This window comes from Phoxinus phoxinus (genome assembly GCF_949152265.1).
Source record: "Phoxinus phoxinus genome assembly, chromosome: 21".
Taxonomy (NCBI): Eukaryota; Metazoa; Chordata; class Actinopteri; order Cypriniformes; family Leuciscidae; genus Phoxinus; species Phoxinus phoxinus.
In genome coordinates, this window is record NC_136896.1 from 9,854,456 (window position 1) to 9,881,306 (window position 26,851).

Below are 26,851 nucleotides of genomic sequence, written 5' to 3' on the forward strand. Positions count from 1 at the left end.
GCTTGTTCTGTGGTCTGGAGAGCAGAAGGCAGATCACATCACACAGATGAGACGCTCAGCACATCTGCTCTACAAACTGGACAAACATCATTTGTGAATTTGTATTTATTCATGTATTTATTCTGGAATGCTTTCATGCTTTTCTCAGCTAACACTACAAGAGCTGCAAACTTTCTGGAAACCGGACTAAAACCAAAAGCGCCACCTGCGGATATAAAAGATTCTGAAGATAAGCAACACGTTTTGACTAATTAAGAAGCATCTTCATGGACTTCCTTCTCAAAATCCGCAGACTACAACTCCAGAGACGGAAAAGGTCACATACACAGCTCCAATCTTTCATTCCAATCTATTTTAATCAGCTGTGCTCTCATCCCAGCATCCTTCTCATTTCATCATGATTATTCCCCAAGGTTGGAGAACTAGGTTGGTCGCAATGGAGCGGACGGAAGCTATGGATGAGCAGTTTGATTGAGGATGAAGGGTTAGTCCAAGCCAAAAACTCTCTCTTTTTTGACTGACGCACTTTTAAACATACTTTTCAGCTTCCAGTTCACATGCTACAGGCACATCACAACTTTAGGCATAGGTAAACAAGATCCACGTGAGATTTATTCAAGATTTATAGAGTAAGACACCACCTCTCGCATTCGCACGCCAATCCGTGAGCACGGGGACTCACCGCCACGCGACTCCCCACCTGCTCTCACACCTTTCCTCAGTCAGAGATCACAACTGCAACTCTCCAGCTGTCTCTCATCGGCGTCACGAGCCGGCGAAGCTGCCAACAGCTGTTTCTACTCTTTTTTTGGACACTTGTCTCTCTGTTTCTCGCTAATTCCCTCCATCTCTTTCCTCACCGTGTCACCGACACCATCTTCAGTTTGACCCTCTTTGCCAGGAAGAGCGAGGGAGAGGGAGAGAAATGCCATCACCACAGCAGGGTCTTCAGCTGCCACACTAGTAGACTCACACAAGTGTTGAGAGAAGGAGAGAGACAGTGCGAAAGATAGAAAAGGCCAAAAGGAGGTGAGAGGAAGCAAAGGCGAGAAGAGGAAACAAGAGGAGGCGGAGACGCACAGCTGAAGAATGTACAGCTTGGGGTCGGGCTCGGATGCATCCAGACGGCACAGGTAAGGAAACTCCCTTTTATTCAGTCCACTGTTGACAGCTAGTGTACAGCTTCGCTCGACCTTTGTGCATGAAGAGCGGCTTTCCGTCTCTGGGTCTTGTGTGCGTAGCAGGGGGAATGCCTGCGGGGCTAAATCTGCCATAGTTAACAGGTGGAGCGCCGCTCTTTCTTGTGGCTGCCTGCTCGCGGAGTGCAGAAACAGTCCTCGAAAGCGTAACCGGGAAAGTGAATGAGGTTCTGGAGACCTGAATGCTTTCTGACACACGTACCTGCACTGGCAATTGGGAATGTCAGAGGCGTGCATATATCAGCTTGCAGTCTGTGTCAGTGACGTTGGACTTATTTACACACAGTTAAAATGGGAGAAAGAGGGAAACTGGGTCATTCGTGACAAATTGGGTTAAAAAGACACCTGTTTTTAATCTTAAACACTTTACATTTGTAGTATAATTATAGCAAAGGGTGGGTCGAAGGCTTTTTTTAAACTCAGTAATCATGTTTACATTATTATAGATATAAATATACAATAACACTGTTCCATCTTACATGAAGATCATGGTAACCCACTAGTAATGACTCAAATGTTGTTACATCCTTCTACAGGAATGACTAATTATTTGGAAAAGTATTCTAAAGTAAAGATCTTGGTAACACACTAGTAATGACTCAAGTGTTACCAAATCTTTTAGAATGAATTACTATCCAATACTTTACAAAAGCTTACATCAATCATTATTAGTGGGTTACCATGATCTTTACTTTAGAATTATGTATATATTATGCATTATTCATGTTAATTATGAAGCTTTATATAGTAGTTCTTAGTAGTCTTTTGGGAGGTATGAAAAAAATAGTAGTTATTGATAATAGCGAACTACCCCATTCAACTACTGAGCGCAACTTACTATTTCATTAATCAGAGTTTCTTATTAGTTAATAGCGGTTTCTAAAATGTTAATATTGCGTTACTCATTTGTTCCTGTATAGTTATTCATTAATAACGAAACAGTATTCTAACGTGTTACCAAATATACATATTGGAGACAGGAGATTGGCCAAGGTCAAAGAAGGGAAATTGATTTTCTGGCTGTCTTGATGTTTTTCTTATGATTTATTTTCCCCACAAATGGAATGTGACGTCCTGTAAAGTGTGTGTATGACAGTGACAAAATGAGGCTTACCGTTGACATATGTACAGTATGTGCGTATTTATTTATTCATATATCTCAATTTGTCGTCATAATGCAAAATAGATTAGAAGTGATAGAAAGTGAGAGATAGAGTCAAAGTATGTACATTCATAAACATTTTGAGTCATTTATCACTCAAGTATCATCTGTTGGTGTGTGTGGTTTTGTCTCAAGAGAAAACGAGAGCCTACTCGAAAGGTCTCTGACATCTTATTGTGATTTATTTATTACAGACACTTCGGCCCCTCTTAGCATTCATAAGACTGAACCAGTGATTGTTGCCGAAAAGCACATCCGTTAATGTCCAATCACAACTGTTTGGAGTGTGACTAATACATCACTATTAACATCCGATTCTGTCTGCGCCGCCACACAGGTTACAAATGCTGGCAATGGCGATACTACCATCTGCATTTCAATGTCAGAATCTGACTCACTGAAACCTGTATGAATATGGCTGAACAGGTGAGATCACAGAGGTTTGGAAAAGTCAGCTGATATGTGATACATGCAGATTTGGGAAACACTAATGTCTGCTACGACCGTGACATTTTGAGCTCTCTCACCTTGGACCACTGTTAAAAATGTATACAGCATGGGGTGGATTTGTGTGGAATACTAAATAAGCATGTGATCTGTTTTTAAAAGAGTTGCTATACGCTTCACTGTAAACCTGTGTAGTTTATAATGAGCTTTATTTGTGACAAATTTGAGGTTTGTGTAGGCAAGATATGTAACTTAGCTGCTTCTTAAATACTTACCTCGTAATGTTTGTGTGTGCGTCTGCGGTCCATTGAGTTTGTCTCTTGGCGGTTGCTCACGCAGTGGTTAAAGCAGACGGTAACATCTGGACAGGAGGGATTCTGTGATGTCCTTTGTGGCCGCAGCTTAAAAGGGAAACCATGATCCCACTCTTCTCCTGTGTAATTGAAGAGCAATACAATAGCATGTAGCTTGTGTCCCACATTACAGAAAGCAGGCATATCGAAAGCCACGTTGAGACTAGGAATTAGCTTTGTGTGAGTTAACATCACTCAAGTGAGAATGTGTTTGGGATTGTTGCTAGAAATAGCAGCAATAGTGTAACTCCAAATGTAATTCAGCTTTAAACTTATACTAACACTCTTGTTTGTGGTGGAATTTTACCTCGGAGACACATACGTCGACAGAACACACAAGATGTTAATTCGGTGCTAATATAACACACCATCTGGCTGCTGTGTGTGACAGTCTGTGTATGTTTTATGGCTCTTTGATTGTGATTTTTGATGGTTGCAGATGTCAGTTTAACCACAAATGCGATTAGTTCAGCAAAATGTCTAGTTTGTTGTTGGAGTGATGCCCACTCTACAACCATTTGAAGTTGTGCCGGATGGGACATAAACCTATATTTTTTGTACTTTAACAGGTGAGAGCAGGTTTTTTTTTCAGTAATTTGAATATTTTCAGATGATTTTTTATTTCGATGTTTTGCGGTGAGGAAACATTACAGTAACTGTTATTATTTATACTTTTCTGTCCAAACAAATTGACGCTTTCGATTTTTTTTTAAAAAAATATGCCCTTTCTTGTTGTGGAGGTTGTTTAATATTTCTGTTCATGTGACTACCATTTACATTACAGTTTGGTTTATGGTCTAAACTGAATGGTGGATGTGAAGGTTGTAGTTGTAGAGGTAAAATGTATTAAAAGCCATTGTTCTTTAATCAGCTTCACTCATCAGACGCCGCGTGGCCAGCTGGCACCCACAGCTGGTGTTTTACTTTGAAAATATTTCTATCTGCGATTATCTACATGGAAGGTGCAGATTAAATTTTGCGATGAGTCGTATTTATGTGTAATGCAGTGAAGTGCCTTATACAGTAACACAGGCACCCCTGTGCATTTATCACAGACCTGCACGATCACTATCATAAGAAATATATTTTCTGTCTTTATATTATTTCATAACAAAATAGCATTATACATATATATATATAAATATAAATAAATATATATATATGTATATATATATATACATACATACACTCAAATGCTATGAATAGGACCAATCCAGTCCAATCATGGCATAAAATAGAATGACAGCTGTTGTTTTTTCTGACATTTATGAACTCTTTCATTTTCTTTCTTTTGTTGATTTGTTTGAAATAAGAGCACATGCTCTAACTGTGTGATGTGATTGTCCATGGGACCTATGGTCAAACACATATCAAAGTGGCCATTTTAATAGAGATCTGAAGACTTGAAAAGGACATGAGAAGATCACTCCAACAGCAGATCTAACAGACTCAAAACAGGAGTGTGAATATATTATCGTGCAGCAGCCTGAGTGTGTGTGTGTGTGTGTGTGTGTGTGTGTGTGTGTGTGTGTGTGTGTGTGTGTGTGTGTGTGTGTGTGTGTGTGTGTGTGTGTGTGTGTGTGTGTGTGTGTGTGTGTGTGTGTGTGTGTGTGTGTGTGTGTGTGTGTGTGTGTTCGTTCCATTTGCTGTCATCAAAGCAAGGCTGCAGGTGTCTCACTGCTGTTCACAGTGTCACGTGCAGCAGGCCAACGAACACACACACACACACACACACACACACATTCTGAAGACATCCAATATAGCGGTGTTTCTTCATGTATTGGCACTTGTGTCCCAGAGGTTGATTGTTATTAACTTGCAGATCTCAACTTTTTTTTCTTTCTTATATTGAGGTCAATTAAAAGTGTCTTGTTAACTTTTCACCAGGCATTCATTTTAGTTTTGCTACCTTTTTTAATAGATTTTATTTTCCTCTCGATCCAAGACCTAGGTTCTCTTTTTATAATTTTTTACTTTAGTTTAATAATTTTTGTACATCAAGTTAAACTAGCAACTGGCAGAAATTAAAGTTTTTTCTTTAGTTTCAGTTAACATTTTTCATGTTTTTTTCCCTATATGTCATAATCATTTGTTAACAAACAAGTATTAATTAGGCTCCTTGTAATGAGCTCATTGTTTCTGCCTTAAATTATTACATTGTTTAAATTAGTAAATTTTTAGCTAACTGTGATTGTATATGAACATTTCTTAAATACATAGCTTGTTACTCTGATAACAGATCACTCTAAGTTGTAATGTCGACTAATTTTCTGTAAAGCTGCTTTCAAATTATGTGTATTGTGAAAAGCGCTATACAAATAAATGAGAATTGAGTTTTATTTAATTTTTAATAACCCTAATAACCCTTTAATAACTTAACTATAATAACCCTGGATGAAATATGAAAGCGAAGTCAAATCTAAGGTAATTGTGGACAGAACTTTTTTTGCATCCTTTCCAGTCAAGCTGTGAAAATATATTTTATTTAGGATATATAATATGTTTTGTTTACATTTGTCTTTTACACCATAGAATGCTATTGCTATTAAAAACAATGGGAAATGACAGTGTGGTCTTTTGGACTTTTGGGCATGGTTAGTGGACAAATAAACTATAGTGACAGTTTGCAAAGTGTGTTTTACCAAACTCCACAAGACCTGAAGTGCCTAGTTGAAGAAACACCCTATTGTATATTTTTGAAATGAAAGACACTCTGTTTTTTTTTTTTTACCTTACTCCTCTCTGTCGTGTTCCCTAGAAACTCGTACAGCTGTTGCTATGTTAACTCCGCTGCTTGGGTAAGTGTGAGGATTTCATTGAGTTACGAGCATACAAATATGCTCATTGATGCTTTGCCAGTATTAAGTGGAGTTTGAACAGTGTCTTTTTAATGAGGATTTTTTAAAAAGCAGACGGAAAGAAAGAAAGAGAGAGGACAGAGACCATGACAGCTTTAACTCTTTCTGAGTGTCTGGGGTTTCTCATGGCAAGTCTTGTGTTTGGTTTCGGTTGCTTTTGCACTTGGAATGCATATCTCCTTTCTTACTTAACCATCTGTCTTCCACTTGTGCAGAAAGTCCCACATTGGGTGAGGAGCACTACTAATAAAGTCGGTAGCAAAACAATGCAGTACAAATCATAAAAGCGGACGAGCGAATCCTCACGCATTCTTAACGTATTATATACCCTTAACGTAGCAATTAGGGTTATTAGCAGCCAGATGTATTCATGGGAGCATTTTAAGAAACATGATAGCTATCACAGTGTGAGTTATGCATTTTTCATGCATAGTAATTACAGTCCATGGTCCAACAGCTAGCTCTGATAGTTTAATAGGCTGCGGTGTCACATTCGTAAGATGCTGGCATGGATGGATGGGCCTAACCTTTAAGATTCTAATTCAAGTGCATCTCATCAGATTCTGGTTTAGTTTGCTGTTGAAAAGAAAGTCCTTGCTCTTTCCTACAAGCCAGTTTAATTTGTGTGTACTGTAACACACTGAAGTTTAGCAGCAACCTAATGGTTAAAGTTCAGCACTGGCAGCCCAAAAGTTGCTGGTTCATTTCCAAGTAGCTACGACCCAGAAACTGGAGAGTTACTGAGATCACTATCATGCTCTGTCACCATGGTTACCAGTAATGCACTTGACCCGAGGTCGCTCGACTCGCTCCAAGGGGCCTGTCCTTGAATTACTAGACTTTAAGGTCTATATGGTCACTAAAGATTAAGACAAACAACATATGCGATAGACCTTTGCACTGTAAAGAGATCAGTGGTTCACAAACTTCCAGTAGTGTGAATTGAAATCGTTAAACAAGCATTCGTCAGGTTTTTTTTCTCACTAGAGGTGAGCTTTCAATGACCCACACCATCTGCGGGTTGGGAGATCAGGGACCGGCCCCTGTGAAGTGTTGAGAGCTGAGTTTAGATGTGATTCCCTGCTGGATATATTGTAAACCTCCCACTCAGCCTGCTAATGGCCTGTTGTTTCACAAAGGCGCATGCACACTGTGACCATAACACATGCAATCCGAGATTATGAGTGACAGAAATAGACATTCAGATCACGTGAGTGGTTTTTAAACACAGGATTACTATACATTAAAGCACACTTGTTCTTTATTTATGCTTCACGGGGAAACAATTTTGTATTGCGTGCCTGTCATTTGTCTTCAGTATAAATACATTAATTTTAATGTAAATTTAATTAATTAATTTGTTTGTGTTAAAATTTAACCTATTAATCCACAAGGATTTAATCAAGGATCAAGGATTATTCTCTAATTTACTCACCCTCAAGCCATCCTAGGTGTAGGCTATATGACTTTCTTCTTTCAGCCAAAAATAAGCGGAGTAAGTTATATCTAAAATCCTGGCTCTTCCAAGCTTTATGGGAGTGCATAGTAACTGAGATTTTTGAAGAACTCACTCTCTCGTGAACTCGCAGACAGACATTACCGGAAGCTAGTAATTACAGTTTCTAAAGTTATAATTATGGATTTTTTTTCTTACAAAACCGCATCACTTCGATTCAGAAGGCCTTTATTAACCCCCTGGAGGCGTATGGATTACTTTTATGATGGATGGATGCACTTTTTTTTGGCTTTTTTGGGTGAACTAACCTTTAAGTGTATACACTGTGTTTACAGTTTCTTTTTAACAACACAATTTTTGTTTTGTTTGTTTAATTATTAAGTTTGGATTTTGTGTGGATGCCACTTGTAGGACATTATGTGTGTGCGCATAATATAGATTTCTGCAGCAGTGCTTTTTATTTGTCACTCTTTTTCACAACAATGCAACGCTGTGTCCTATTTTCATCTCATGATGAATCCACAGAAATCAATATTGCTGAATAATCTCTGCTGTCTCCCCTAATAAAAATTTAACTGTACACTGTGATTCAACAGTTGTGCTGCTTTAATATTTGTGAGGAAACTGTGATATATATATATATATATATATATATATATACATATACTTATACATGAATATTACACACTTAGAGAGAACACAAGTCTGACATTTTATAAACTGGCAAACAAGTAACAATTCTGAAATGCTAAGTGTTTGCTCTCTTTCTTTATCTCTGTCTGTCTCTCAGGCTCTAGGAGGCTGAAATGGCCACTCCTCAAGGGTGTTGGGGTCCCTCTCTTCAGCTCCTCTTCTTCTTTCATCTGTTACTCAATGTAGTGCCTCCCTGTCGGGGACGTCCATTCTTTGGCCCTCCTTCGGTCAACGTGGCTGTGGTTTTCAGTGGTATGGCTCACCACAGTGAGATCAAGGGCCGTCTGAGTCCAGAAAACTTCCTAGACATGCCCCTGGAAGTGAACCCCATCACCGTGCTTGTGAACGACACTAACCCCAGGGCATTACTCACACGTCTCTGTCAGACTATGGCAGCAGAGAGCCTCCACGGAGTGGTGTTTGAAGATGACGTGGACTCAGAAGCTGTGGCACAAATCTTAGACTTTATCTCCTCGCAGACGTCCATCCCCATAGTAGGCATCAGTGGAGGTTCTGCAGTTGTCATCCCACATAAAGTAAGTGTTTGAAAAGGTAGCAGTGGTACAGTAGATCTTAGGGATCTGTCAGCTAAGGAAGAAGGTTTAATAAGAAATTGCAATTGTCCTTGCAACCAGATAAAGAATCTTTGGATAACCTAAAATTACATTTGAAATATTTTTTTTTGCCATTATTATTTAACCAACTACAGAAAAGTGTATTCATTGGGTCATATATATGAAACAAGCAGAAAAAATATCTGTTCAAATTATTCATAAAGCTTTTTAAATATAAAACGTAAAAAATTGGCACATTAAATTGAATGAGATGGAAAATTACTTCACAGAAAATCATTCATAAAAATTTTCGGCCTCAATTCAATTTTACAAGTAATGTCTGTCTATTGTACAACTTTTTGTATATACATTTTCACATTGAAATGAATGCAACTTTCATCAGAAAAATTTGTGACAAACACATTTCTATGTAAATCATTTGTAAAACGGAATCATTTGTTTTTGAATTCCGACAGTTTATTAAAATTAATTAAAATTGTAACATTGACCTGAATTACACCAATTTACCCACAAAAATTTAATGATTTACTCCAAAATGTGTTTGTTACACAGAAAATCGTAATGAAAATGTAATTAAATTCAGTAATTATGCATACAAAACAACATTTTGATTATGTTTCATGAATTAGGTTCAGTGTGTGGCCAGCATACCTCTTAAGTTTCAATAACATTAGCCTTCATTCATAAACATAAACAGGACATTTATTAGAATTATGACAATGTAACAGAGTCTCCTGTGCTTTACTCGGAGTACAGTTAAGACTCAGCATGAAAGAAAAACATTGAAAATTAATTTCAAATATCAAATCAAGATTTAATCAGGGGTATCTGTGAAGTTATTTCAGGGACGCTGTTCTCACAGCTCTTATTAGACACAGCGAGTATAAAATAACTGCTGTGAGGTCGACAAACGTTAGCATGTGCATGTGGTTTGTGTGTGTATTTTCCAGCGAGCTCCCTGCACTGATATGCTATTGAACAGATGCGTGGTAAAGGGATTTTGTGAGGTGTGAAAATCAATATGTGTTATGATGTATAACCAGCACCCGACATTTTCCACTGATTACTGAGGTGTGGAAACTTCTGAATAACATCAAAAAATGATATAAAATTACAGCTGTTCAATGCACAACTGCGTATAAGACTTCCATGACTGTAATTTTACAAACGTGTGTAGTGAAGGCATGTTGTGTCTCGTGGCAGCTTAAACTTTATTTGAATGAAAATTACTGTCTACTGTTTAAAACCAATGCAGTCTTAACGGTCACATCGATTTTTTGGATTAAATTTTTGAAAAACCTTCATCATCACAACTCATACAAGTTTGAAACAACATGAGGGTAAATTATGACAAAATGTTCATTTCTGGCTTTATCAATCCTTTAATTTGAACAAGCATTGCTAAAGGCATGTGCAGTTGTCGCTTTTTCTCTATTAGTGCACGCTGTGTGGATTTTGCAGCATCTGATATCTGAAATCCACAAAAGAAAAAAGTCAACTTTTAAGACAGTAAAACAATCATTACGCTTTCAGACTGGCAAAAGATGTATATCTTTAAATGAGAAACACAATAGCCCTTGATTTAATGGGACAGATGAGTATCTTCAATGCCAGCTATAGAGTGGATGACTCCTTCCTGCCCAGCTGTCATTTTCAAATGCCTTTCAGACTTGCACGGATTGCAGAAAAATAAGGTTTACAAGATGTATAAAGTGGAACAAAAAGCCAAAAAATATGCGTTTGTTTCCAATGTCAGATAATTTTGTAAGAACTGGATTAAAATGAAGCATCCTGGCAGGGAATCATTTTTCAGGAGTTTAACCATAGAGCATGAAATATGAAGAACCTGAATAATTTGCCAAATCTTTTGAACAGCCCAATGACCATGTTCCTATTTTTATTAAAGAGCACTGAAAAAACCTGAAAAGAATCTCTTGCATCCTTCATATTTATAATTTCCAAATCTCATTCATGTAATAAAGTCATAATATTTCGGACAGCACACTGACTTCAGAAATAGACTTCAAAGTGAGGGTTAAACATATGAAATATCAATCAAATTAGAAACATTTCCACAAATAAATGTTTGCATAAAGCTATGAACCATATTTCATACCACATTTCCAGATTATGGAATAGGCATTTAATCTCCTTTGAGAAATGTGTGCATATCATATCATAAACTTGATGCGATTATACAATTCCTGTTGTATAGGCTTGCGGTGGGCGGAGGCAGAGATATGCGACATCCTGTTCTACTTTGTTTGAATCTGGTCATGCTACAGCAAGACAAACCCATGTATATTGCACATGTAAATCCCATGCAATTGAATAAGCTGTGGCTGATTATTTTGTCTAGCTATAGGGATTGGACTGTAGGTCACAAACATCTGCTACTGGGATTTTTTCATAAAATCCCAGTAGCATCGGATACTGTCGATGGCCAAGTGCCTTCCCAATAAATAAAGTGAGCTTAAAATATCACTTTGGCACTTGATGTTACAATCTGGGTGGAGCTTCCCTTTTTCGTAATTGCATGGGTGCCAGCTCCAGACATTAGATTAAGCCTGTGTGAAAAAGAACATGGTCTGAAATGTAATGTATTAATTTACTTAAAAATAAAAATTCCAGGAAATATTAAATAGTATTATATATTTTAAAGGGTTAGGTCAGCCAAAATTCCAGAACTTTAAGGACTTTCTTTCTTCTGCAGAACACTATAGAATATATTTAGAAGAATGTTGACTTTGAAGAATTGACTTTCATAATCAGGATAAAAAATACTGTCATTCTTCAGAATATTGTCTTCTGTGTTTCACGGAAGATAGTCAAACATGTTTGGATAGAAAGAGGGTGAGAAAATGATTACTTGAACTATACAGTACCTTTGAAGACAGGGGCTATTAACTCTGGCCCTCGAGGTCCACTTACCTGCAGAGTTTATCTCCAACCTTTATCAAACTAACCTGCCTAAAATTTTATAGCAGAGATGGTATTATTATTGGGAGATATTGGGATCCATGGCTCTACCATTGGAGAAAGTGTAACGGCTTGACGTCATTTAATTTTGTGCGACAGTGAATCCCGTTTTGCGGATACCATAGAAATGAATGGGAGGTGACGTAAACTGAATTCTACCTGTCACAAAATTGTCTGTGGCTTCTCTTATAAAACAGCGATTTTTTTTTCCGGTTAAATTAATGTTGAATGGCAAACATGTTGGAGATTAGCTGACAGGTTGTCGATTTATTAAATTCTAAGCTGTTTTCCCCACAAAAGCAGTTTTTTCAGTGTAAGCCTCTCCATTAACATTCATTAAAAAACAGTAAAAATAAAAAATGTAAACATGGAGGCTTGCCTTAAATCGGCTTTGCTTTCTAGAAATCCTAAAGACCTTGATTAGCATGTTCAGGTGTGTTTGATTAGGGTTGGAGCAAAACTCTGCAGGAAAGTGGACCTTGAGGGCCAGAGTTAAGAATTCCTGGTTTAACGTCACGTCTGAATAAGTGACTGAGGGTGCATGGCACCTATCGAAACTCATGGGACTAAGTTCATGCCTAAAGTGCACAAATAGGGAAAGTCCTTCAGGGATAATCCCATTTTTCTGCGATGCAAGTTTTTTCGGACATAAAGCATGTTTTGACTGCTATGGCATAACTTCCAACTGGTCTTGCTGAGGCTCTTGAGTGCTAATCGCAGGAGAACTGAGTCTGGGTGATTGTATAACTTCTTAAAGAAAGAAAACTGGCGGAGAAGGAGGACCGGTGAGTCCCAGAGCACCTGACCTCTCTCTCTCCAAGAGGTAACCTACTTTAACCACAGAAGTTGTTTGAAGGACACCGGATCAGTCTGTCAGGGAAGGGGAAAGCTCTTAGTCAGAGAGGAGTCTTGGGAGAATGTCTCTCGGCTCCTGACACTCCCAGACCTCCACACCCATTTTTCTCACTTTGGAACTTAATTGGACACCACCTCCTCTGGTACCTTTGAGTCATCTCATGCTGTGCGGTGGAGGGAAATGCGGTTGGCAGTGTAGGGCATTAGGACGCTTGCTTGTTTGAAGTTAACTAAGTGCAAGTGAAATTAAAACAGCACTAATAGATCATTTTGGATTTTTTACATGCACAACTGTGCCTTGATATTGACGATAAGTGTTTTTGTACATGCAAATATAATACTGCAATTTTTTTTTCAAACAGCACATCACACCGGCATGATATTGAACAGCTGCATGGATAAACGAGTATTAGGTGTCAAGTGTAAATCTATTCAATAGGATTACAGAAAGAGGAATAATGGTTGAAAGTCAGGCAATAAATCAAGTCCCTACGCGTGGCTGTGGTACAGATAGGATCGATAGTCTAGTGAATTGTCTTTGCGTTGTAAATCCAATTCTCGTATCTCATACTTTGGAACGTGTTCAAGGTTAATGTTGCTCAGTAATACATGTTATTTCATTGGTATGAGAAAGTCCCATGTACCATGATTGAGTTACTATGGATCTCCTGTATATGTGTGCAACCTGTAAAACTGTAATGCAGAACAATTAAAGTGCAGCGTGAGTTATGGTTCCCATCAGAAGCTCATTCATTGGTCAATTTAAAACATACATACGCTACAGTTTAAAAGTTTAGAGTAGGTAGGGATTTCTTTAAATCTTTTTGAAAAAAGTCGCTTTTGCTTACCAATGTTCCATTTATCTGGGAAAAAAAGCCAGTTATTTTCTGAAATATTTTTACAATTTAAAAAAATGGGAGTAAGCCATTATTCCAATCTTCAGTCGAGAAAGCCTTTTGAAATAGTAGTTAGTTACACTACAAGTAACTAACAAAAAGTTGCTAACTACATTGAGAGATTTTAAAAATACCTTATAAAATATATAACGTATAGGCTATTATATATAATATAATATTTAATTTATAAATTAATCACAACCATGTTTGTCTGGCTCAACAGTTCTTGGAGAGACTTGAAATGGTGAATTGTTTCTTTTTGAACTGACTAAATTAGTTTAAAATTTGACTTTAAAATGTCCTCTCTATTTTGGAAAGTCTGATTCCTTAAAATCAGTTAGTTCAAAATGAATGTAATGAATAAACACAGTAATGAATAAAATTCTCCAACAATATATATGTGAGAGAGGATGTATTAAAAGCTTAAAGCAGTGAATAGAAAAACACTTGTTTGAACCACTACTGTTAGAAAAAGTAGCTTGTTATTGAAAAGTTTCACTGGAAACAGCTGAGCTAATGGCAGGTCAGTAGACAAGAGCTAAAGGCAAGTTGCTATTTTAATTCTTCCATGACACTACCAAAATGTTTCAATTACTTTTCAATTTTTATCGAAGTCAAAGTAATTTATTGTCATGTACAAGTTACCAAGTACAATGAAAAACGTACTCGAAAGCTACTCCACAGACTATAGACAGACAAAATACAGTAAACCTCACTGCCATGAACACAAAAATATACATATACACAGAAATTACAAACTAATTGCTAGGCAATAAGACAATCAGTGACAAGATAAATAAGACAATAAAGTGAAAAAAGGGACATTTTGACATTACGAAGTGTATCTAACACTAACATAAGTGTTAAAAATTATGTTTTATGGCATTGCGGTAGAAACTATTCCTGAATCTTGTAGTGCATGTTCGAATAGTCCTGAGCCGTTTGCCAGAGGGCAGAAAAGTGCCCGTGGCGGGTGACTAGTCGTTCATGATGCGCTTTGTCTTCTTGAGACAGCGTGTAATGTAGATGTCCTCAACTGCTGGTAGTTGTGTGGCAATTATTTTCTGAGCCTTTTTAGCAACCCTTTGTATGGCTTCCCTTTCCTGTGTGGACCAGCTGCCATACCTGGATGCAATACACCCTGTAAAGGACAGACAAGTGAAAAAAGCTTTCTTCGGACGCCTAAGGAAATAAAGGCATTGATGAGCCTTTTTAATGATGGATGCTGTGTACTCAGTCCATGTGAGTTTAGAAGTGAGGGTGACCCCTAAGCATCTAATGTTGTTGACTCTCTCTGCTTTGTCCCCTCTGAAATAAATAGGTGTGTGTTCCTTATTCTGCTTACTAAAGTCGATCACCAGCATCTTAGTTTTACTGACATTGAGAGATATGTTGTTGTTCTGGCACAATTGTCCCAAAAACCTCACCTCTTCTCTGTAGGCTGCCTTCTCATCGTTGGTGATCAGACCCACTATCGTCAGCAAACGTAATAATGGTATCGGCGCTGTGAAAGAACGGCCATACAACCATGTGTAAACAAGGAACAGGGCTCGATGCGCTTCCCTGTGGCGTGCCAGTGTTGAGGGTCAATGAATGTATAGTTTTACCATTTTACCTCAGTTATTAGCATGTTAATTGTTACATGTCTTCAGGTTTGGTTATTTTGGTTGGTCCATTCCTTGGAATGATTGCATTTCTCTCTTAAAACGTCTTAGTGTCCTTAAGTAATAACTTGGTACCACACAAATAATTGTAGTTCCTTTATCTTCTGTCTTGATTCTGCAGGCTGAAGGCTCTACCTTTCTTCAGATGGGATCTTCTATAGAGCAGCAAATAAATGCAATGTTCAAAGTGATGGAGGAGTACAACTGGGGTAACTTCGTGGTGATCACCAGTTTGTATCCCGGCTACGAGACCTTCGTGGACTACATTCGCTCCTTCACGGACACCAGCTACTTCCTGTGGGAGCTGCAGGATGTGCTGAGCTTCGAGATGTCCGTGGGGGCCAATGACATCCGCACACGTAGACTACTACAGCAGGTGGACTCGCAGGTATATCTAGTGTACTGTTCCCATGAGGAGGCGCAGTATTTGTTCAGGATGGCCTCTGATGTGGGACTTCTGGGGCCTGGATACATCTGGGTCATCCCCAGTCTGGCTGTGGGGAACCCTGAAGCGTCCCCTCCTGACAGTTTCCCAGTGGGCGTCATCAGTATTATCACAGACCGCTGGAGGAAAACACTGCGCCAGAGGGTTCGGGAAGGAGTGGCAGTCATTGTAAAAGGGGTGTACAGTTTCCACAAGCACAGAGGATTCATTCCTGAGGGTCACAGTGACTGCAATAGTCCTGCCAAATTGAATGCCAACAATTCTCTCTTCAGGTAAGACTTTTTCAGACTGCCAAGTTTAGTAAAGGTATTTTTGAAAAGCACTGTTAGATTATTTATTTATTTTTTATTTGATTTCTTAAAAAGGATTTAAAACCCAAGTCTTCCCTTGTGAAAAATAAGTACACTTTACCATACTTTTAAAAAGAGAACATAGTACAGAATTAGTATACTTTAAAAGCATGTTGAGTGTGAACAGAATGTAATGTTTTCGGACTCTTAATTGAATGTTATTTGCAACTAAATGAAAATGTATTGTTGTGTAAATTTATATTAAATGGAGTTAGCTGAACTTTAGAGCGCTTTTTTGACCCACTTGGGTAGGATTTAAGTACATCTTAATATGAAATATGGTTAAACTGTTCGGCTGAGCAGTAAATGTACTGACAAGCATTTATAATAAACTAAAATATATGTTAATGTCATTTAAAGTTTAAATATATTTAAATATATAAATGTATTTAAATATAGGCTACTTGTAATTACACATTTCTAATTTTAAGTTGACGTTTAAAATGTACAGTATTAACTTGTACAATATTAAAATGTAATAATGAATAACAAACTACTGTTCAAAATATTGTCAAGTACCTTACATGTGTTTTAGTTTGTTAGACCACACATCTACACGTGCACTTCTTCTTTAAAGCATGAGAAAAGGTTATTAAAACATAAAGGGCACTTTGTACTTAATTGTGTTAAGAAACAGTCATGATGAAAGTGTATTCTTTTTCGGACCTTTATTTCATTAAAATTATATTATCTCTCATTGCCTCTCATGTCTTAAAAAAAAAGAAAAACTATATCTTCCCATTGGAATATCTGGAGTGCTCTGACTGCCAGTAATGTTTTATGAAGCTGTCACATATTTAGTCCTCCCTTGGCCAGCATTGCCCTATTTTTTTGTCAAAAATGTTGATCACATAATATTTAACAGAAAAGTGTGGGTGGGAAATTTACAAATACTCAAAGTCCTGACAATTTTAATTCTCACAGCTTAGTTGGCCGCTGGATATTTCATCACAAACAGCTTTCCAGACAAAACATTGTATTTTTTCTTGTGGTTTTTCTCCCTTGTAATGAGACTGGGAGATTCTCCAGATTTCCTTGTTAAATCTGCCATTCACCTGGGAGTCACCGTCCTCATTAAATAGTGTTCCAATTGCCTCTCCGAGCTTTCTGTGATCAAGCGTATCAGAGACACATGAGTGACTGGGTTCTCCATCCGGAATGTTCCCAGGCTTCGGTGCTGTTCAGGTGTCTGCCCGTTTCTCTGGCATAAAAAGAAACGTCTGTCGGAAGACAGTTTATAAATCTTTAAAGAACTGGCTTTTCAGACGTGTGACAAGTTGGGCAGTATCAAAGGATTCATCAGGCGGCAAAAGGGGGGGGGGGGCACTATATTAGTAGGATGGTCTGAGTTGACATTGTAAGATGGGTAGAGGAAGGAATGCAAATTACATATTTGCTTACCCTTATGTTATTTCATGTATCTTCTTCACATGGTTCTTTTCAATACACAAAAACCGACAACGAAAAAAGGGCAATAAAAGTAAGTTAACTCAAGAACCACTGTTGCATGTACAGCGAGTTGAACTTGAGAACTGGATCATTGAATGAATTGCTCTTTTCAATGAATTGTTCACAAAATCAGAGTTCAACTCAGTGACTCAATGATCAAATCTCAGCAGTTGTCAAATGAAAAGCTCACAGGAAAAGAAGATTATTGGTGAATAATCTTAAATTTCCATCTGTTTGTCATGCTACTTGTGTTGTGTGGGCTACTTTTATGGGGGTTTTTTTGTTGTCATTTTTAATATTTTCAGACAAGTGAACTTTGCACTGCCATTGTATAAAAAAGATCTGTGAGAAGACATAAATGGTAACAGGATTTACATTTTTGCTATAAAATTATTTTAAAATCATATTTGGGCATATTTGTCCAATATAATGCATTCTCTTGCATAACTGAGATTGAATAGTTCTTTATAAGATTTGCTGTTTGCAAAGGAGCTATAAATCTAAGAGAAGGTGGATACTGTATAGTGGTGTATTTGAGTTCCTCTGAAGATTTTGTTGTTGATAGTTGTATAGTCATGTCATGACTTTAGCCATTATTGAAATGATGTCTGAATAATGATAACTGCTACTGCACTTTTTATCATTAAAATTGAATGACAGTGTTAAATCCTGCCTCATGTTCTGCTCCGCCAGTAGCTGGTTCTATAAGTGAACAATTCGTTTAGTAAAAATGTTCAGGTCTATGAGACAAAGAGGATTAAAAGAGAGAGAATGAATACTGTAAATGTATTAGTGTCTGTACGCTCTGATTTATATTCATTTGACTCTGTGGGGGAAAAAAATATTATAGGCTTGTATTTGAAATGTCTTCCTTTCTGCCTAATAGTCTTCTGTCTCATTTCAGAGATTGATCAAATCCAAGCAATTGTACAATCACTTAAAATTCAAATCGACTTTTTTTTGGTTTACTAATTTAAAGCTACTAATTTGTTCTACAGGCATATGCTAAATGTGTCATGGGAGCATAAGGACCTCTCCTTCAACGCTGATGGCTATCTCACTAATCCTTCCATGGTGGTCATTGCTTTGGATCGAGAGAGACATTGGGACAAGGTTAGTCTTATGATTAGATGGAACAATAATAATGTTCACCACACAAAGGTGGAATATGGAACTTACACAGATCTGGAAATACAGTTTCCTTAAGTGTTTTATCTATTCCTTATAGATGTAAGTGTTTGGAAGTCATAGCTGTCTATTTCTGGAATAAACATTAGAGTAACAACACTACAGATAATATAAAGACTGAAAAAATAATAACTACATTGTGACTACATTGTACTGCAGTGACACTGGGTGGTAGATGCCAAGATGCCAGGGAATACACAACTGGTTTTTGTGGATGCATAACGTTTTCAACATTGATAATAAGAAGAAATGTTTTAGTACCAAGATAACATGTTATAATGATTTCTGTATTTTTAATCAAATAAATGCAGCCTTGGTGAGCATAAGAGACTTTCAAAACTTTGAACAGTAGTGTAAATATAAATATTTAATATTGTGTATTCCCTGTCAAATAAACTAGCAGAATAAGAGTATCACAGGAGATATAGTCTAAATTAAATATATAGTCTAATATAGTTATAATTGTATACATTATAATAGACTTATTATGCATAATTTTTTATAACCCTTTTTATTATAAGATATTGGCACTGTTTCACTGATAGGTTGGCAAATAAAGATGAAAAACTGCACTCTCTAGTTATATCTCATGTATTTATTATACCATGTCCACACAGACGCGTTTCAGCCTAAGCCATCATCAGTGTGTGGACTGATAGGTTGGACCATTTTAATATCTTTGCCTTTTTAGCTTTTATTAATCACAGATTTTCAAATGAATACATAAAGAATCAGAAAATCCTGCCTCATAGGCTCCTCCAACACTGGACATTTATTACTGTCCACACCAGGTCATGATGCAATTACACTTGGCTTTCTGAAACAGCCCTTTCTTCCTCACATGGCCAGCCCTCCAGCACTTTGGCCTCTGTGATAGGGACATGTGTAGGCCGCCTGGCAATGTGTGAACACCACCTGACTACAAAAAGAGATTAGAGGAATAAACAGAGATCAAAATGATATCCAAATTTACATCCGGTCATCACGCCCTCCTCTCGTGGATTAGAGGATACGGATATTAGAGGATGTGTGTTGTCATCTAAACCTGCAATAGAAAGAAAGAAAAAAACGTGCTCAGATTCTTAGTCCTATTGATGGCTAGTAGATGATAACTAAATTGAAAGAGCTTTTGTAACCTGGTTTTGAGAGTAGGGTGCACATACTTTCTGTACATTTCAGGGGCTGGATTGACTAACATTTTTTGCAACTTGTTTGTGTTATTTCAACAATCCAGATGCTAAATGTGCTGCAATTAAAAATAAATATTTAAATTAGTTAACTCGCTCTTTTGAGCTCAAACAATCCTCCTTTCTTATGTAAATGAGGCTCATACATTGTGTCTTATTCACAAAAATCATTGCTTTTTTTGCCAGGCAGAACTAGCATTGTGCTGTTAACAGTCATGTGTGGGAATTTAATTTAAAAGAGATGTTTGAGTACATTTTTAATTGATCATGACAGCAGTAATTCATCAAATGATAATCAAATGATGGAGAAAACCATTATAATTGGGCATTTATCCAGCCACACTGTCGACGTGCACGTAAATAGCTGAAGCAAGTGTCTGAACCTGTGCAGTTCCAGCATTGTATGCTAGCTTTTGCAAGTCTGCTCTATTTAGCTTGACATGCAAATAATGTTTTTGCAGGTGCGTTTGCTGATTTGCATAATTCCTTTAGTAAATTAAGCACTAACACAATGCAGGCAGTGTGTGCAAATAAACTGCACAATTAGTGGGAGTGATTTGTACAGGTACATGACAAGTAGATTTACTTGTGTAAAGGAGCCGCAGAGAGCTTGTGTTATTTTTGAAAAGTTGATCGATTTTAAATTCAGTCTTTAGTTTAAACTCTCGCCTCTGGCCTTCATGGCTCACCTGACCCCCCTCTGTGTGACTGTGACATAACAGTTTATCTATATCTGGCCACCTTGCTCTGTAGCCCCTCTCACGCTCCCATTGACACTCTCTGCACCACCTCACTTTCCCATGCTGAGCACACCCTGCTCATGTTGTGTGCTGAAGTCATTAACGAGATGAATCATTGCTTCCCTTTTTTAAAGTACAGGCATACTGACAGCACAGAGACTGTTTTTCTCTGCTGGTACCATGATAGTATCTCCAAGACAGACAAAACCCAAATGACACAGATCCTTCCGGGAAAAACACTGCTTTCGGATAAACATCCTTGTGCATCTGTGCTATTGTGAGATTTTGCAGGAAATACTTCAGGATCCAGATATTTTGCTTTGGACATCAAGTGGCGACCTGACACCGTATGAAACGTAAAACACAAAAGTAAAAAGTAAACAAAAACAATGGCATCCTCTGAGAAATCTGTCTAATTGGTTTTGCTTCTGTCAAATATAGAGTTTGATAGAACACCCTGCCTACAAATACAAAGTTCTGTCCTTAACTAAATCTGCTTGCAATCACATCATCTCTAGGTCACAGCTGATTGGTTCCTGCTGTATCAGTAGCCAATGAGCTCACTGCTCAAACTTCAAATACTGGTCAGCATTTTGTCTAGCAGTTGCAGCGTGCTTTCCCCAGCTCCACCTGTATAGATCTGCTACGTGTAATTCATGTATGGTATATTGTACAGCAGCAGCATGTCTTACATGCTCACAGCAGCGTGTTGTGCATGTATTGGCAGTAGCAAATCCCGTACAATAACCAACAGCAGCAGCAATTACAGCAGCATCACCGTAGCAGATCTATTCCGCCAAAACCAAACATATCAACATTCTCATATCCATTACCATGCCAAACACTCAGAGAGTTGTCTTAACAGAACTAAGTATATGGGGAGTAAGTAATGGTGTTTTCTTCTTATTTAAAGGTAATAAGGTAATTTTACCTTAGTCTTAACTATCCACAATTCACCTTTGGCTAACCCCCGCCACCCTTAGTTACTGTTGCTATGTCCGTCAACTTCATCTGGGCTCTGGTTTGGTATCAACATGGCTTATACTGTGACAGCTCTTCCTGCTGAAATTTTATCAAACTTTTATAAAGCAGCAAATAAAGTGTCCGATAGAAGTAGGCAAAAGGGGCTGCAGTATGCGTTCGAAGGCTATATTCAAGACATACAGGTGAAACGCAAGCAACAACAAGGCATCCAAATAGAGGCAAAAGCATAACGGTCACAGTCAAAAAATTAACCACCGCATATCCTAATCGAGACGGAGGCTGGGACTAACAATATCAAGGAGCAACACTGTTCATGCAAAGCTGGATAGGTCTCTATACACTTATATAATCGTTATTACAAAGCAAACGGACTACGCGAGTATAACGCGCACAACGTTTAACCATTGATAAAACTACGACGGTAATAGCCTGCCAAGACCAACAATATGAGACGCCATGTGTTAAAGTCAATGGAGCGCTGTGAAAAAGTTTCGGACCTCTGTGGGAGCTCGTTCTTGGCTGCGCTGTGATTGGTCAATCTACATTCTAGGGCGTGGCTTAGCCAAAGGCGAATTAAATGGTTAGTTGCATTTTATTTGTGCATTTAGTGTTGTTGTTTTTCCCTGCTGTCCACAACCCTTTCAGAACAGACCTGCAACCCATTTTCAGTTGTGAATTGCAATAGACAAAATGCTGTTGTATTTTAAGTAGGCCTACATGATGACTTGGTTAAGTTTTAGACCACAGATCTGTATATAAGGTCAGTGGTTAGGACAGACATTGGCTTTTGAAAATCTCAGCTAAAGAATCCCAGATATGCTAGGCAGCTGTAAAACGAAATAGGCTATTCCAAATAACAGATATCTACTCCGACCGAAATCTGGTTTGCGCCTCAGAACGAGAATAGAATACCCTGTTATTACAGCCATTATAGTCTGCTGAATTACTATACCTCGCACTTTCACTACACAGCCTATTTCAGTTGCTGGTCTGAAAGTGCTCACTAAAACAGGTATAGACAGAAATAACTGCTGGGCTTTGTCTGGATTCATTCTTTACACATAAAGAACGGGTTCCACGACGCAGCCCTCATTTCATCTGCAAATAAAATGTTCTTTAGTGCTCTTGTCGTCATTGCTAATGATCAGATGTGATGTGCCACCAGGCTGTCATGTTATCCACACCTGGAGTCTAGAGATTGAATCTATTTGTTCTGCTGAAGTTTATGAATGATTCTTCTATAAATCCCTGTTGCCGAGGCTTATCACGCTCACTTCCCCTCACAGCTAATACCATAACCAAACATGGATTACAATTCCCAAGCTGAAAAGCCTCGGCTGCATTTGGGAAAGGCTGTCAAACAGCTGCTGCACAATTAGTGGCAACACTTTCTTGAGCTTTCCTGTCTTTTGCCTTAAAAGGATATGCAACAGTGCATCCTTCTTTAGCTCTTTTACATTTTTATTTTAAAAATATGCTGCAAAAAAATGACGGTTTGCTCAAAATCTGTAGCAGGGGTCACACATTCAAGAAGCAGTCAGGTAATAATAACCCCAGCTAATGGACTGCAGCTTTTAGATAGAGGAGTGTATGTTCTTCTCTCATGTAACTTTAAAACAGGGTCACAGAGACGGACAGCAGGGTCGTACTTCTCCCCCCTTGGTATTTGGGTGTGACGCATTGATTCTTGGGAAATTTTAGTAGAGGCGGCCCTGAGTCAGACTCTCCATAGTCTCTTTTAAGCTGAGCTGGACCAGTGGGTTGAGCTCTCTCTGGATAATAGGGCTTTTCCACAGTCTACAAACAGCTCTGTAAAGATTCCCCATGAGCCTCTGAGCCCTGGGAGATTTACGGCTTTGTGCAACACCTTCATTACTGGAGTAGTATAAATTCTAACCATTATTACAAATTCATTTTAAGTTCAGAGGAAAAACCCGAAAAATAAATAAGTGCAATAAAAGAGAATAACATAAGAAAGCTGTGGGATATTTATTTGATTATACATCACGCTGATGATGCGACAAACGAATAATGCATTGTATTGAACAGCGAATGATAAATACAACATACCCGTGAGGAAGACACCATGAATTGCACTTTGGAACATTTTCCTTTATCACCTCTGTCTGTCGAATGTTTGCTTGTGTGGTTTTGCCTATCCAAAGACGAGGATACAAGGTGATGGAATCCCCTACATGGATAAAATAAAACCGGAAATTACAAACATTGTCTTATACCATGTATGCACACTATCTACATGGCTGTCATGTGATGTATTTTTTATTCATTTTTAATACAATTTTAATAAAAATGTTAATAAAAAAGGGGGGAGGGGGTGCACACTTCTTATATAGTGTGCATACATTCTATAAGACAATGTTTGTAATTTCCGGTTTAATTTTAGCCATGTGTAAAATACAGAACTTGTCCTTTAAATATCATTCTAAAAGCGTCCAGGTTGTGGTACATGTGTCTTTTCGCTGTGAAATCTTTACTGTTTTGTTTTTTTAACTAAACATAAGAATATCTTTTATATTGTTACTAGTAATATTTGAAGATTAAAACTTTTTCTTACGTTTTGATTATCTGAATAAAATGTAGGTGTTTTTTTTTCTCCTCGATTATGAACTCTTTATTATCCTATATCATACCAAAAATATGATACTGCACTAAAAAAATCTCTCTTTTTTTTAACCTTTTCTGACAGTTATTTAATATGTCAGGTTTTATGGTTTATGAAAATCTAAAAATGCAAAAGGATTTATGTGAGGGATAGCTTCAGTATTAAGGCATAGAAAATATAATTAGTATTAAAACAGTAGAAGTCAATAAATAAATGTCTATCTGTGTATGATTTAACCTTTGGTTTGTTTGCAATTCGTAAGGTTTAATCGGCATTTAAACCTCCTTTGAAACCCTCCACAGGTAGGAAACTATGAGGGAGGGATTCTGCAGATGCGTTACCCTGTGTGGCCCCGTTATGGCAGCTTCCTGGAGCCCGTATCTGACAACCGCCACCTGACCGTGGCCACGCTGGAGGAGAGGCCTTTCGTCGTCGTGGAGAGTGTTGATCCTGCCACGGGCACCTGTGTGCGCAATACTGTGCCGTGCCGTCGGCAGTCCAACCGGACTGAAAGGTACACCTGTGAATGTGACTTCAAAAGGTCAACATCTGTGGCTGTTGTTTATGAAGATATTCATCAAATGGGGTTGTTTATGAGACCAATATCTAGAAAATTTCATAAAGAGCACAGTCTCCACATTACATCTTCCTCTCTCTGCTGCACATTGCAAATGTACTATTTGATTACATTGATCTTTAAAATGAATTGTCTCTTATTAAGGGGAGCAATAAAGAGTGTCCACTGGATGGATTGTACCTAGTACAGGGATAATAGGTACCCATTAATAATTATAAAATAACCAGCAGCAACCTTTTCACTTTCTAGAATGAGTCATTATACAAACACAAACAAGAACATTTGAAACCGAGAAAGAGTTTTACTAAACTTTAGGTGAAAACGTCTAACATTTAATATTAAGACAATATTCACCGCATTCTGCCTACAGCATGTACCACTGTTTTCTATAATGTTTGCCAGTTTTGTATGATATTAGATAGTAGAGCAGAAAAAAATAAAACCCAGACTGCTAATTAAAAAGAAAAGTCTAATAACGCCTACACAAAACTGGCAAACATCCCCATTTAGCAATATGCCACGAGAGTCACTTAGCATCTGCAACTTGTTACAGTCCAGCAAGCCTATTACACACTTTATTGGGATGTTGCATGTGCAAGCTTGTAGAGAGTTTAAGATGCAGCTAATTACTGAAGTATTATTTATTTTTAAGGGATAGTTCACCCACAAAATAAAAAAATTATTTGTATGACTTACTTTTGTGCAAGAATCTTCAGAATCTTAGTCCTGTTTAGTTGCTATGTACTCTTTTATTAGAACATCATCTTATAGCAAAAGACTGTTAAAAGGACTTACTTACTAGTATTTTTTTAGTCTTTCTAAAAATGGAAATGAGACACAATTTAAGCACCTTGGAGCCTCCCAAACTCGGCTACTACATTGTATTGCTCTCATTGAATGCCACCAATTCTTATCTTGATTTACCAGGGGGCTTAATGATTTAAACAGAAGCTCATTGGACTGAAGACCCGAGACCTATTATTAGGAATTGTTTTGGTCATTCCAGCAATTAATCCCTCAACCCTCCTTGCCCTAGGCATAAACTTGCTATTTAAAATCTGTGACTCCTTGATCACTGTAATTTGCTTTCCTCTGTCGATGGAATTCCTAGACATGATGAACAATAAAATAGTGTAATTCCAAAAGTTGGTTCCTCCAGGTAAATGAAAGCAGATTCAGTGAATTTTGTAGCTCTGGAGATAACACATGCTGAGTGAGCAGTGTGTCATGCCCAGAGAGAGAGAGAGAGATGACAGGCTCATTATGGCTCCATGCTGAGGGGAGAGAGTGTAAATAAATCATAAAGCAGAGTAATCACCCCATGGGAAGCGTGTGATGGCTGAAGGGGAAACAATGATCAATAACTGTAATGGTGACGTGCTGCTCTGGGCCCATCACACACCTTCATGCTAATTGGCACCCATGTTCAGAAAGTTCTGAAAAGGATGACAATCGCTTTTAATTGGACCTGAGGTAACAATGGCCATTTTTGATGTTTGAGTGAATTTATGGATTTATTATACAATGATTCCCAATTCTTGTCTACCAATGTGTTTTACACATGCCAATTAGTCATTTATACAAATGGGAAAAACTATTATTCAGGATTTAAAGTTAAGTGTATACCAAAATATGTTTGGGGAGAATGGGGTTTGTTGTCACAAACACAAAGTCAAAAGTTCAATAGCGCAAACACACGTTTTCTCTAGCACTGGCTTTGTATAATGGTTTCAGTTAATTAAATAATTTGATAATTCTCTCCTTAAAGGGATAGTTCACGCAAAATTAAAATATTTTGTCATCATTTACTCACCCTCCAGTTGTCCCAAACCCTGAAGCTAATATTTCTTCTGTTGAACACAAACAAAGATATTTTGAAGAATGTTGGTTACCAGACAGTTGATAGTAGACATTGACATTCATAGTAGGAAAAAAATAGTATGGAAGTAAATGGCTACTGTCAACTGTCTGGTTACTGACAGTATATAACATAATATATAACAAAATATCTTTGTTTGTGTTCAACAGAAGAAACTCAGAAGAGAATGTAAATTTTTGGCAGATCTATTCTATAACTTTAAACATAATTTTTTTACATCATTTTGTCCAAATTTATCACTTCCATGCACGTAATATTGTCCCACATGTTGCTGTTTTATAGAATTAATCTA

The 26,851-nt window shown here is 37.7% G+C and overlaps 1 protein-coding gene across 2 annotated transcripts in view; it reads left to right on the forward strand.

Annotated features, from left to right (window-relative positions):
• Positions 1 to 26,851, forward strand: part of grin2cb (glutamate receptor, ionotropic, N-methyl D-aspartate 2Cb) — a 54,493-nt gene that overhangs the window by 12,280 nt on the left and 15,362 nt on the right. The window contains exons 3-8 of one of the 2 annotated variants that reach the window (XM_079595155.1): positions 149 to 316; positions 414 to 1,133; positions 8,266 to 8,704; positions 15,259 to 15,854; positions 18,380 to 18,494; positions 24,406 to 24,617. In XM_079595155.1, coding sequence (XP_079451281.1) covers positions 8,282 to 8,704; positions 15,259 to 15,854; positions 18,380 to 18,494; positions 24,406 to 24,617 — 1,346 coding nt within the window. In that variant the 5' untranslated portion in view covers positions 149 to 316; positions 414 to 1,133; positions 8,266 to 8,281. Of the gene's footprint in view, positions 1 to 148; positions 1,134 to 8,265; positions 8,705 to 15,258; positions 15,855 to 18,379; positions 18,495 to 24,405; positions 24,618 to 26,851 lie in introns of both variants that reach the window. The other variant, XM_079595156.1, reaches the window with a different exon arrangement.